This window comes from Cibotium barometz, chromosome 47 (assembly GCF_041138505.1).
Source record: "Cibotium barometz isolate CiBa-2024 chromosome 47, ASM4113850v1, whole genome shotgun sequence".
Lineage (NCBI taxonomy): Eukaryota > Viridiplantae > Streptophyta > Polypodiopsida > Cyatheales > Cibotiaceae > Cibotium > Cibotium barometz.
The window spans coordinates 45,614,026-45,628,397 of NC_141092.1; the positions used below are offsets into that span (position 1 = coordinate 45,614,026).

The 14,372-nt window shown below is 39.1% G+C and overlaps 1 protein-coding gene and 1 long non-coding RNA gene across 2 annotated transcripts; both read left to right on the plus strand.

Moving 5' to 3' along the window:
* The first annotated feature begins 9,988 nt into the window (after positions 1 to 9,988).
* Positions 9,989 to 11,855, plus strand: LOC147611752 (uncharacterized). The gene is made up of 8 exons (XM_086784951.1): positions 9,989 to 10,384; positions 10,468 to 10,573; positions 10,657 to 10,861; positions 10,954 to 11,228; positions 11,314 to 11,361; positions 11,515 to 11,640; positions 11,737 to 11,800; positions 11,844 to 11,855. The coding sequence occupies exons 1-8, from the start codon at positions 10,204 to 10,206 to the stop codon at positions 11,853 to 11,855; spliced, it is 1,017 nt and encodes a 338-aa protein (XP_086641077.1). The 5' UTR covers positions 9,989 to 10,203.
* A 1,146-nt stretch (positions 11,856 to 13,001) lies between these two features.
* Positions 13,002 to 13,642, plus strand: LOC147611753 (uncharacterized). The gene is made up of 3 exons (XR_015263769.1): positions 13,002 to 13,058; positions 13,139 to 13,481; positions 13,570 to 13,642. It is a non-coding gene; the product is annotated as an uncharacterized LOC147611753 (long non-coding RNA).
* Positions 13,643 to 14,372: the final 730 nt, after the last annotated feature.

The following is a 14,372-nucleotide window of genomic DNA, read 5'->3' on the forward strand; positions in this document are numbered from 1 at the left end:
AATTGCTTGATTCTTTGTTCACGGTAGAGGCCCCCAACCAATCAATTGGTTAAGTATGTTGATGGAGCCACTAATGGGGATTGAAGAAAGAGGGAAGCTCCAAAAACTAGTGAATTATTAAATGAATTCACAGTTCTTGGCTTAGGTGGAGTAGAGTAACGATGCATAAACACTATATATCTTTCAACAAGGGGGAGGCTTCTATTTATAGGAAAAATTGAGCTCCTAACCAAACAAACTGATTCTAGAATTTTCCAAATCAGTTTGGTCAATTTTTGACCATTTTTAGGTCAGTTAAGCTAACTTTTTGGAACTAGACTTGAATGAGGAGAGAGGAGAGATGAAATATCTCAATTTTTATGAGTTTAAAACTCATTCAAGTATGTGAAATATGCACCTCCTTTAAAGAACTCCCCTTCCTTACATATGTGTCATAATGGAATCATTTTAATATTGCTCATAGTTTTTTTTAACTAATAAACCTTGTACATTTTCAACTCTTCATCTTATGTGAAATATGCACCTCCTTTAAAGAACTCCCCTTCCTTACATATGTGTCATAATGGAATCATTTTAATATTGCTCATAGTTTTTTACTAATAAACCTTGTACATTTTCAACTCTTCATCTTATGTGAAATATGCACCTCCTTTAAAGAACTCCCCTTCCTTACATATGTGTCATAATGGAATCATTTTAATATTGCTCATAGTTTTTTTACTAATAAACCTTATACATTTTCAACTCTTCATCTTATGTGAGCATTTACTCATTTTTGGATACCCAAAATATCTCATATTTTTAATATTGCTCATAGTTTTTTACTAATAAACCTTGTACATTTTTCAACTCTTCATCTTATGTGAGCATTTACTCATTTTTGGGTATCTTCTTTTACAAATTGGATTTATCTCCTCTCCCTACACATGGATTGATGCTATTGGCCCATAGGAACCTTAATTGGACCATAATCCAAAAATTTCTGAAAATCTAGACCCTTAGACTAAGGTCCTTTATACCCATTTCCAATAAATTCTAATTGCACATTGGAAAGTTCTTTTTGAATTTCTGTTTCAGGGGAACTTATTTTAATAAGATGAGATAATTTTCTATCCAAAAATATTAAAAATCTGAATATTCTCTCTCTAGAATATTCTCTCTCTCTAGGTTAAAATAGTTAGAAACAAGGTCTTTATATTTCTGAAGAGGGATTGATTACAGGGGAAGATACTAGACATCAAAAGGGGGGTTGGGGGAGGAATCTTACATTCTACCCCACTTAAAAAACGCGAGATGTCCTCATCTCGCAAACTGGGATAATTTCGCAAGATGCACGAATTATGAGACTTAGAGAAAAATTTAAATCAGGATTAACCACCAAGAAAAAGTCTCAAAGAGAGCAAGATTCAAGATAAGAACAAGATTTAAACTTTATTCATTCTCGGAACTTATACAGTAAAGATAGAAGAACTCTTTACACTTCCATAAGCCCGTCCATCATATGATCACAAAAGCAGCACTCACAAGCTGCGCATGTATAAGGTAACTCATCTATGGGAATAATTCTGTTGGTTATTGCTGCACCTATCTCAGTGGTATGAGGTGATCTAACAAAAGGACCTCTGAGAGGTAAGCCAAAAACGGGGTAAAGGCATATCTTCTCATGAGGAAGAAAACACGCCAGTAAGAAGACCCGCTCAGAAAACCCAAGATGTCTTGATCTCATGACGCAGTAGTATCGGGGACCCAAACCCAAGGCTTCGATAACCATGGCCAAGCGGACATTGTTACGAAAGTGCTGCTGACCCCAGGGTGTTACCCTAGTTATGTCTTGATAGGTCCGCCATTTGGTCTGCGCTACAGAAGTTCCTAGGTGAGGAAAAAGTGAGCGCTCATACTGCTCTATAAAGTCTTTCTTCATAGACTCTCTTGCGTCTTGAAGATGAGAAATCATCATGGATAAAACTAATTCCTGTTGTTGCCAAGCCATGAAGGAGATTAAGAAGAAGGGAGATCGATGAAAGTAAGATTACTGTGAGCGACAAGTAAAAGTTACGACTTATATAAAGGAAGGAGCTAGCGTAACTTAGAAGCCAACGGTATCTTGCCATTGAAGTTTTACCGTCTTTCCATGATTTGGGTTTGGCACATATTTCTATGAAATACATTAAGAACTTTGAGATGAGGAGATAAAAGAAGCTCGTAAGCTAAGTCGCTTACTTTCTTTGAATTCAGATAAGGCTCACAATATCTGGGGGATAACTTCTTAAACTCCCCAATAGATAAAGAACTTCTTTTGGGCCATACTCGAATGAAGACCAAAACCTTGGTATCCAAAACATCGATTTTTACTTCTGAACTCATTGTTCTGAATCCTTAAAACAGGTGGAACTCCTGAGAAGTATTCTAGGGAAAGGGTCTTTCTTTCTTAAACAGAATCTTTCTTTTATTTTAGAGATCAAAAAGGGAGATTCTTACTCCTGTATACCTCGAAGGTTGGGGAGGAATCTTACATTCTACCCCACTTAAAAAAGTGCGAGATGTCCTCATCTCGCTAAGTAGAGGACAACTCTTTTTCTTAAGATCTAATTTATTCTAGGGTTCCTTATATTCGGGTTTGATTTTTTTGCGAGCTTTATTTGGCGAGCTTTTTGGAGATAAGATAGTTTTATGTGAGCTTGTAAGAAAAATGATACATTTTGGTGAGCTTTCATATAGTAAGTATTTATGAAAGAGAAATAAATACATTCACATACATACATACATATATACATGTATATTCTCAAACACACCTACCTACCTGCCTGCCTGCCTACCTACCTACCTACCTACCTGCCTACCTGCCTGCCTACCTACCTACCTAAATACATTCACATACATACATACATATATACATGTATATTCTCAAACACACCTACCTACCTACCTACCTACCTACCTGCCTCCCTACCTACCTTCCTACATATATACATACATACATACCTACATACCTACCTTCCTACATATAAACACACATTTTATGTCCAAGAAACTTAAATATAGGCACAAAAATACCTATCTATGTACCTTTCTTCCAATGTTTATTTCAACACAAGTAAAAACAAGTATACCCGGCTCATGTTTTCTTACAAAAAGATTGAGTTCACATTTCCTTACAAGAAGATATCTGGTTGGTATAACTCCTTTACCATAGCGTCGCAAGCTACCTACAATAAGACTTTAGAGTACGTGACAGTATACTCCATCCCAAAGCAAGACAAAAATAATATTGGTTCAAATTTTGTTACAAAAAGATTGACTTCACATTTCCTTACAAGCTTAAGTAAGCACAAACATGGAAGGCTTGATTAAAGCTTAAGTAGGCACAAACATGAGAGGCTTGATTAAAGCTTAAGTATAGGCACAAACAGGCTTGATTAAAGCTTAAGTATAAGCACAAACATCCTTGCTTCGAGGACGTGATAGTATATTGTCCACTTCCTCTGGTGATAGTGTCGATTGATGCATTACCATATCCTCATTCTTATGTAATCCCAAAACTCGCAAGAAGACAAAATAGATATGCTTACATGCAACGTAAGACTTTCCTCTAGATTCTCTTTGCATGAAATCAGGACATGTACACCAAGGTTGTACCTTGATGTGTATAAAATAGTCCTCTCCACTCTCACATGCCAAATGAAAAATAGAGTAGGGGGATGGCTGCATTGCACTCTCATTAAGGACTGTCGCTGTCATGGCCTCGGCACTACCAATCCTCTTTTCTGCTTCTTTGGAAATCCAATGCCTCCACTTGGTTGATCTCTTTGTATTCTGTGTAGCATCATGTGGCCTCTTGTCACTTTCTTTGTTGCCCGCTGCTTGTGTGGACATTTCTCCCACCCCCGACACAAAAGGTTCTTCATGAGTAACATCTAACTTGAACCCTGCCTTTACTAATTTATCTACCTCTTGGTTGGTTATGTTGGTCCCAACATCCACTTTCCACATATCTGGGTATGATGGCTTGTATATTATGTTTGGATCTACATGCCATGTGTGTGAAACATCTGAAGGACAAAACCACATCATTTGAGCCTTTGGCCCTCCCGGACCAGGATGTCGTCGCTCTGAGTAGAAGCTAGGGGAAACAACTCCAATAGAGCTTCCCTGTATGAATGAGTTGCACTTAAGTCTTCCATCAATACCTCCCAAACATTTGACTTTTGAGTTCAATGGGGTTCATCTAATGGCCCACATTGTGCGTCCAACAGCCTCTTCCTTTACATGCATTTGTCCTCCGCTCATTGTGCCATAATGTTGTTTAGGCTCTTCATGTCCAACATCTTTGTTTCCTCCAGTCATTGGACTTTTTGGTCCTCCCCTTGAAGCGGGACTTGCTGCACTGTTTGTTCTAGATCTATCTCCAAAACTTACTCTTCTTGCTGTTCCCCGATTTTGACAATGTCTGCTCTGCATGACATAACCTGGACGATGTGAGCATTGGTCTACTTCCGTTGTCCTCACCCTCTTCCGTTGAATAGTCTCTTTATCCCCATGTAGAGGCCTTGATTCCTCATACATAGGAGTATTAGCTACTGTTTCATGGACCATGCGAGCCACTTGTGGTGGTGTCAGTCTTGACCTTGCTGCTACCATGTCCAGCAACTTGCTCAAGCTTGGTCCCTCACCTTTGTGCTTCCCCATCTGATATGCATATTGCTTTGCACTTTGTAGTAAAGCGTTTGCCATATCTGAAATGCACGCATCATACAAGCTAACCTTTTCCTTGTATCCTTCACCAGCAAGCTAACTCCCATGTACACTTTCAGATAAGTTTGTTCGAGGGGTTTGTGCTAAATCCACCGAGCTTAAGACCACCTGCACACAAGAGGTTTCATACAAGAATTCATAAAATTGACTCCAATGCAAATGCATCCATACAACATATCAGTTCTCCATAAAATTTCTCACCCTTGACATGAGGTTGCCCCAATGTGCTATTCGTACTTCCCACCAACTCATCCACGTATCCATCACTGATAGTTTTCCCTCATGAACATGTCCATTTCTCCACCACTCACGAATCTCTTTACTTTTTAAGAAATCTGACTCCTTATTGGTTGCCAATCTCCATTCTTCACACAAGTCAATATGGTGTTGTCGACTTTCTGCCTTCACGCATTGTTTAGCATGCTTCATCAAACTTTGTTTCCAATGGAATAAGCACGTTCGCTCCCTGTCCTCCATAATGTTGTGTGGACCCCCATTGAAAACAGTCCTAACTGCACACCAATTAGACCCTGCTTCATCAGCCATAAACCCATAGAAGTGTGCGGGTGCATAACCGCATTGCTCCATTGTGCTATTTAGCATTTCCCAAAATAGTACTTGGCTTTTTGTATCCTCCTCCTTCATTTCGCATGTGGCAATTGTCAACAGCTCTTGAACACTATAAGATTTTGGAGATAATTTTTTCAGTCAGCTATCATTCAAGGTTAATGAAAGAAATGAAAAAATTGGAGTACGTAGTCTCACCTTGGGTCGTAAACATGACAAGCCATTGTTGACCAACCAAAAACTCGATGAGTGTGATCAAACAAAACCCAGAATTTTGACAAGTCACCTCCACTGTCACACCGCATGCGATTCACCTCGCAAAGACATCTTAAAGACATAACATTTGTCATCAGGGCCACCTTGTCCTGGGAAACGGCTACCTTGTATAAATGAATAGCGAGATCTTCTCTGTATAAGAAGGATGCTATCAAAGCCCTCTCCTACTGGCATCAATTTTCTTTTCTCCTGGGATACAATGCGTCTAAACCTAAAAAACATAATTTCACAATAGAGAGAGGACCGAATGTAGAAAAATACTTCCAAATATAATTAAGTTATAGAGTGAATACTCACCTCTGGTTTTCCACAAGAGGACTCAACTCCTCCAAAAAATTGCAGAGCTCATGATCCCCAATACTTGTAGGTAGCTCATCATTTTGATTCATCATGGAGGAAAATAGCATATCCTTCACAATATCCATCTGTATTTTTCGAGGACCAGCACTTCTCTGGGTTTTTAGCACTTGAGAAACAAACATTTTCACGCGCTCCAACATTGACCTTGAAGTTCCTGGCTGAACTGGATGTTCATGCAGCCCAGTGTGGAGCATCATTCTTGTAATAGTTGTGTCACGAGGCATTACGTAATACACAATACATCTACACACTTGCACACAATGTGCAGTTTTGCGACAAAAGTGACAAACTATTTTAGATTTCTCATCCTCTGTCAAAAGTCCAATTGCAATCTTTTTTGTCAGATGTCCATGAAAGAAGGTGTTGTTATACCTTTTATTGTTCAAGTAAAAAGGACAGCTGAGTCTATGGCACTCCAAAGTACCAACACAATAGCTAATACGCACGGTACAACTTACAGACATGTTTGATGTTACTGGACGTGTCCATAGGTGACCATCATATTTTTGCTCCATTCCATCCATATGTTGGTGGAAACTCTAGGATGGAATCACCATCATAATGTCTTGGCACCTCCTGGACTTGGATGACTCGAGTAACTTTTTCCAACAATGAACGCAGAAGAGAAGGTTGCTCCTTCTTACGAAGAACCGAAAGTATACTCTCTGAAGCAATACATTCATCTTCAGAGATCTTGTGCTTTGAACCTTTTGGATTGCTTGTGCCTTCACCTGGTTGCAAAATAGTTGCTGAGCCATTCAAGTCACTCTCAGAGGAGGAGCTCGAGATATGAACATGGGTGTTTTGTATCCCTAATTCTTTATCCACTGAACTCTCCAAATGTCGGACATCTTGGGCAATGTCGTCAGCACTAGAATCAAGACTATCAGCAGCACAAAGAGGACTACATTGTAGCATATATGTTTTACTTCGAGAAATATCTATGAGATAGTTTTTATTGCCCTCCATATCATAATGAGCGATGATTTCCTGTAGGCTTCCATCGGTCCTAGTAGCTTTCACTCCAGAAAGGGCGTGTGAAGAAGGCAAAAACCCTTGTAGACAAGCGTGGTCTGGTGGAGAAGTATTAAAGTTTGAGATTTTTTGCTACAGCCATCAACAGTGTGCTCCATAGGGAAGACAATATGAAGATGCAGAAAGGACAGGAGAGACGAAAATGTGAAACAGAAAGGACAGGAGAGACGAAAATGTGGAATGAAAATATAAAAACGAAGGAACAGGTGGAGCAATCACGATTGAGAATGAAGGAGGTTGAAATGATAAAACAAGGTGGAGCAATCACGGTTGAGAATGTAGGTGGTTGAAATGATAAAACAAGGTGGAGCAATCACGATTGAGAATGACCACGATAAAATTTTTTAATAAAAAATATACAAATGTATATGTATCTACAAATATATAAAAAAATACACAAATATAAACATTTATTGATTCTAAGTGTTATTTTAATAACAGGCTTATCTCTTTGTAAATACACACACACACACATGTTTATATTTATATTATTATATTGTATATATTCTAGGCTAAGAACCCCGGATGGGGATATATGTAAATACACATACACACACGTTTATATTTATATTAATATATTGTATATATTCTAGGCTAAGAATCCCCCGACGAGGATATATGTATTTTAGTGTGTGTGTGTATTTACAAAGAGACTAGTCTTTTACTTATTTTAGGATATACAAATATATTAGATTATATATCTAGTAGGCTACACATTTATTAACATCAATATATATATACATATTTAAATAGCCTAAACTGTAAAATGTACGTGTGTACAATAAAACACATAGAGCTTAATACATTTTGACATACATATATGTGTGTGTATATGTATCTATTTTTAGGCTAAGTATGTTTTAGGCCACACACACATATGTGGTGCTTAGTTTAAAGGGTACACGAAGAAATTTAGGGTACATGAAGGATTCTTTCAAAACTCAGAAAGCACGCAGACGAATGCGCCGGCAGAAGCAGGCAGAAGAGGTAAGTTTTTTTTTCTTTGTTCTCGATTTTTCTCTGTTTTTCTTTTCTCTGCGCCGGCAACGGCTTTGTTGGAGGTTTAGGGTGTAGCTTTCGTAACCACCGGCTCCACCTCCATGGCCTCCTCTCTAGCTAGTCCACTCCCCCGGTAGAGCTTGGGGATGGTCTGCGCTAGCGCAGACCATCCCCAGGCTCTGCCGGGGGAGTGGACTTGCTGGAGTAGAGGCCATGGAGGTGGAGCCGGTGGTGTTCCTTACGTGGTAGCTTTCGCTGCGTTGGCGGAGACGAGGTGTACGTGGTAGCTGACGGTGCTGAAGACGAGGTGTACGAGGTGTACGAGGCGCTGACGGTGCTGAAGACATCGAGATTGTGGCGTTGCGTAGGTCAAGTGTTAAGTGTTAGGAGACACCGGCTCCACCATGGCCTCTCTTCCAGCAAGTCCACTCCCCCGGCAGAGCCTGGGGATGGTCTGTGCTAGCGCAGACCATCCCCAGGCTCTGCCGGGGGAGTGGACTTGCTGGAAGAGAGGCCATGGAGGTGGAGCCGGTGGCGTTTGAAGAGGTGGAGCCGGTGGCGTTCAACTTTCCAAATTTACCATCTCTGCCGTCTCATTGCCAAGTGAAGCCATCATTGAACAATGCATGCTTGAAGTGATAAGCATGTTCATGGGTGAGCATAAGGAATTTGAAGATCTACATTTACAAAATATTCCACACATTGGCTACTTTCCTCGAAGGTTTCAATGAAGTAAAGAGCTCATGGGGGTGGCACATCTATCTCCAAAATGAATTTCGGAGATTAGCATTTGATTTTGCCATCGACCTGACTCAGGAAAATCTATGACTACTATAAGCATCTCTCCATACCTTCCACCCCATCATCAAAGGACATTCAAGGAGTGTTTCATGGTCAAATTTTTCCAGTGCAGCATGTCAATTTTTTTTAGTAAATCCTCCACTTCAACATGAGGCCATCCAAAACTTCTTGCACTCACACTGCTCGTCGTGTATAGTAACGCTTCCGAGTGAGAAATCTAGACAATTGTAATCTCCACCCACCCTAGCTTAGATATTTCATGTTGTATATGGCCAAAGGCCCATTGTTGTAATGAAAGTCGGCCATGTAAGTCTTGTATATGTAAAGAGGACACGTGTGGGTGGATAAACAAAGCCCAGTTGTATATAACTGACTTATGAGGGTGTCTAAGGTCACTTCTCATAATACAATCTGCTATTGAGCTCAAGCTTTGGAGATCCTTCCTTCTTGATTGTCTAGTTCTCTTCTTAATTCTTGCATGATTCTATGTTTATGTTTATCTTTGGCTATGGAATCTTGTTGAGTTACTTTCTTGCATATGTGAGTGCTCTTGTATTAAGCTAGGAAGCTCAGGTTTATTGGTTTCTCCTCAAATGTGCACTCTAACCAGAAGAGCCCATTGCAACTCTAGCTCTTCAATATAATCCGTGGCTTCACTTCATGTCTATGCTATTCTCTCTCTCCCCACACACACACACACTAGTAGGAGATGTTTGTGTGTGAGGTTGATGTTTTCCTATATACATGAAGTAGGGTTTATGTGTGATTCAGCTCAAACTTTTTGCTACTCATATTCAGGGCAAAAGAAAGGAAGATGGCTCCAAGAAAAGCAGGAAAACAACGGGCAAAGACTAAGAAAGGTATATGATGTGAATAGCCAAGATTCTATTGAGATTATGTTTTATTGTTTTAGATATGCTTACTTGGGCTTGGTGTGTGTTTCTTACAGACAACAGGGGATACTCACTAAGATCTGGGCGTGTTTGTTTGACTCTTAGCGAGGAAGCTCAATCACGGACACCTTTGTCCTCACATGTATCTCCTGTTAGAGAGGAAACAGAAGCGCATAATTCTCTTGGTCATGAGGAAGAAGTGCTTGTGTTGGAGAACGAAATGAGCTCACCTCCTCCAACTCACACGGAGATTCCTAAATCTAGTACTGGTCAAGGGGAGACCCATAGAAGGCTTCTTGGAAAATCTATTGAATTGGGATTGCTTGGTGATGTATTCACTAAGTTTTTTGTGCAACGCAATTCCTCTACCCCATTGGTCCCTTTATGCAGGCTGATTCCAAATGAATCCATCCGTACAGTTTCTACCCAGCTTGAGGTGTTTCGTGATTCTTTTGACTGCCATGGTTATGTCGAAGCATCTCCTCCTTTTTTAGTTTCACTTACACGTCTAGGAAGCTCTATGTATTTCGCGGTCACACAAATAGACTTGCAAGAATGGGGACCAAACTGGGTGGTACAACATGACAGATTTGAGGATGAAATCAGAGGAACTGAGTGGGAGGATCTCAGTGGTGGTAAGAAGTTTCTTGTATGGGATGGCAATCATCGTGTGAAGGCATGGATGTCTCGAGTGCGCGAAGGTATGTTCTTTTGAATGTCATAGAGTGATTTTATACAACATTAAAAGTAATATATTGTAATATCTTTATTTTGATTTCTCTAGCTTGGTCTCATAGCCCCTCACGCCATGTCCGGGTCAAATGTCAATTTTTGGTTGTGGACAAGAAGCAAGAAGGAGAATTGCTATTGGCTTTGCGATCTCAAAATGAGTAAGTGATCTCTCTCTACTTAATTATGGACATTGTGAAGTCATAGTTAAGTTCTTAGCTCATTGTGACTCTTTACAACACAGATTGGTGCGCACTAGTGTGACACCCACATTGTCACATGAGATCTTCATGTTTCAACGATTTGGAATGGCGGACAAATCATCCATATTGGACTACCTAGGTGAAGACGTAAGGAGGTGGGCTTTAATGGAGCTTAGTTTGGAGCGACGAAGTGGAGAGCAATGGTACAATGCTCCAGCTACAATCTTGGCACAGCTTGTGTGGAAGGTAGTGTTTGCATTTCCCAATATCATTAATAAACGGATTATCAATGTTTTTTAATCGTGTGAGTGATAATGAGTCCTTTTCGTTATACGTAGACACCGTTTGAAAATGCGGTGAAGCAAGCTATATCATGCATTGATAGACATGCCATGGGGTTGCAAGAATATGAGACAAAATGTGAGAAAGCCAGACGTGGTGTAGAGCAAACATTTCGAGATAGAGCGTACAAGATGCTCATAATTGCAAACCCATCCAATGGTGATGCATTCTTTCAACTCGTATATAACTATGATTGGTCCAAGAAGGGATTGGTTGCTCTGACCAAAGAAAAGCTCTACACAGTCGCCATATCTCGGATTTCAACTCAAAGGTATGTCACATGTCAATAAACCTCCCTTAACATAAACTAACCTTAATATCTAATCTCTTATGGGTTTGGTATGATGCTGAAATAGGAAGACGGAATTGCTTCAAATGCTTATGACCGGGAGGGCAAAGGACAAGGTAATTTTAGAGATGTTTGGGGATAACAAAAAGACGTTGCTGCATATGAAGAAAGAGTTGTATTGGGAAGAGCTAATAGGGGAGGCAGACTCTATTTTGGAGGGTTTATTGGTATATGATGATGTTATCTACATCCCACCATTTATGCAATGGGTGCAAGAGGAGCGATTGAAACACATACCATGGGCCTTCCATGAGGTGTGGGCAAAGATTGGAAAAGTAAAGGAAGGCCAAAAGCAACCTGAGGTGGAGAATGCCGCAAAGAGGGTTGTCTATAGGTATATATCTTCCAATGCCATTACATTTTTGTAGAAAATACATATACGCTTTTAAAAAAATATTTTAGTACTGTTTGTTTTATTTTGGACATGTAGGTGGGTGCAGCTACTCATTGGCCAAGGTCTAATGGACGAAGAGACGGAAGCAATCAAAGAATGGGTAGTTCCTCGGAAACAATGTATCCGAAGGAATGGGTTGAGAGAGGGGTTTCTGATTGGGAATTTAAGAGATGTCCTTGGTGGTTGGACTATCCTCTAAATCATGTGGTTGGACTATCCTCTAAATCATGTGCCTCCAAGTGAGGAGCTCCTAGAAAAAGGTACTTTTTTGCTTTCTACTAAATTATATGCATGTAAATGTATATGTATATGTTTATGTAAACCTTCCTACCTATACATATGTAAACTATCCATATGCATATACATATTAGATACATATACATACAGATATATACATATACAAATACATATGTATATACATATGTATATATACATATGCATACATAAATATATACCTACATACATACACTAAATTCCTATATACGTACAAAGTTCATGTTACATTTAAGAATTGGCATGTTAGATTTTAAAGAAACATTGTTAAGTTTTGATATATACATACCTACATACATATACATATAAATAGATACATATACATACACATACATATACATACACATACATATACATATAAATAGATACATATACCTACATACATATACATACACATCATACATATACATAGACACATGCCTACATACATATACATAGATACATACCTACATACATATACATATACATATGCATATACACATACACATACATATACATATACATATACATACATACATATACATCTACATACATATACATATACAAAAAGGTATGGGGATTTTTACCTTTTTACTAATTATCTTGATCTATTTCTTGAAGAATTTAAGAATTGCCAATCTGAGCTTGAAAGAGAGCCCCCAACTCAAGAAGACTCTAGAATACCTTCCCCACAGCCAACAATCTTGACCCAGTCTCCAGTAGTTGGATCCTCGCGCGTGGCCCCAAAACCATCCACACCACTGTCACGAGTGCCACAATCACACCAAGAGCATACATCTACATCATCTCAAGTGCAACGTGAGAGGCGAACAAAGAGACGTCTCGACATTATGCATGATGTTCAAGAGGGAGACCCCACAAATGAAAATCAAGAGAGAGACCCTCCAGATTCAAGAGGGGGAGGTGTCAGGACAACGTGACATCATGGACATGACTAGTAAGAGTACTTTCCATTGCAAATTTATTTTGAGAAGTGTGTGCTTTCGAAATGCATCTCATTTTTTGTCTTGTTTACTTGCAGGTGAGAGATGTTTTTCACACATATTGCTGGTAGACATCCACACTCTTTCGGAGGGCTCAGATAGGTAAAAAGAATAATTTCACCATATAATTAGTTTTCCAAGTTGTACTTACCAAAACCAAACATCATAAATCTTTTATGTAGTGTGGAAGAATTCTTGATGAAGATTCCCAAGGCTCTATCTCATAGAGGTGCTCCCTCAGATACAGTGGCTCGCCTCGTATGGGCTGACTTTCCTACAGGTTTACAAGTTGTTGATGTAGATACAGATGGGTGTCCCTCATGGAATCAAGTTTCTTCATCATTGATACGTGCCACACTCAGTTTTGTTGGTTTGTTTGTGGCTGATGAGGGTTGGTTTGTGTGTTTGAGTCTAATGGATCAACTTCCTAAAATATATTCCATGGGAAAGAAAGTTGGATTGGTCATGCATCGAACAATGTCTGTTCATGTGGAATCAAGTTATTTGTATGACAATGGAGAACGGGTAAGTCATAATCTCTAAAATATTTCCCTTTGTGTATACATGTTATGTGGTATGGATATCCAAACATAATGTTTTCTCGTTATGGTAGGTGGATACATTGGCGCTTAGTATGTTCTATCGAGTAAATTGCCATGTCCCTATTATTGATCGTGAGGCTGGGCAAAATGTTTCAAAGAAGTCAACGCTCAACGAAATTTCATTTTTGAGAAGAATAAGAAGCATCCATTCCAACGCACAATGGTCTTGGAGCGCTACATTCGAGGTGGTGCAGAAAGATCTCCTATGTTCTTTAGGTGAGACAATTTTCATTCTGGTCATTTTCATAGCTACTTTTTCAAAATACTTAGATGCACGTTTATGATTGTATTTCATTGTAGGTGGCTAGTGGAGACCTTCTCAAGTGAAGGAGATAGTGTCTTGGACGTTTTTGCGGGATGTGGAGGCTTGGGACGTGCATGCCAAGAGTTAAAAAGGCACTATATGGGGATAGAGAATGACATGGAGGTCGCCAAAGCATGTCTGGGAGATTTCTCATTAGGTCGGGATGACATGTAGAAGAATGCTATAATTTGTGGATCAAAAGACTTTGTATTCGAGATTGTCATGGTTTGGAAGTTTAAAGATCGATATATACATTTTTGATCTTTAAAAGATTGTGTTTTATATTTAAGTAAGTAAGAAAGTATGTATGTATGGAATGTATGTATATATGTTAGTGCTGCGTAGGTGACTCTTGTATATATGTATATGTATGAGGTGTATGAATTTAGGTAGATATATGTATATATATAATTATATCAATAAGTATGATGTGGATCAAAGACTTTTCATGGTTTGGAACTTTACAGATCGATATATATATTTTTTATCTTTAAAGGATTGTTTTTTTTC

Bases quoted from the DNA above. Each gene is read 5' to 3' on its own strand.
- LOC147611752 (XM_086784951.1), top strand. From the start codon at position 10,204: ATGTATTTCGCGGTCACACAAATAGACTTGCAAGAATGGGGACCAAAC. The intron at 10,385-10,467 runs GTATGTTCTTTT...TGATTTCTCTAG, and splicing joins GATGTCTCGAGTGCGCGAAG to CTTGGTCTCATAGCCCCTCA. The intron at 11,641-11,736 runs GTATATATCTTC...TTGGACATGTAG, and splicing joins GCAAAGAGGGTTGTCTATAG to GTGGGTGCAGCTACTCATTG.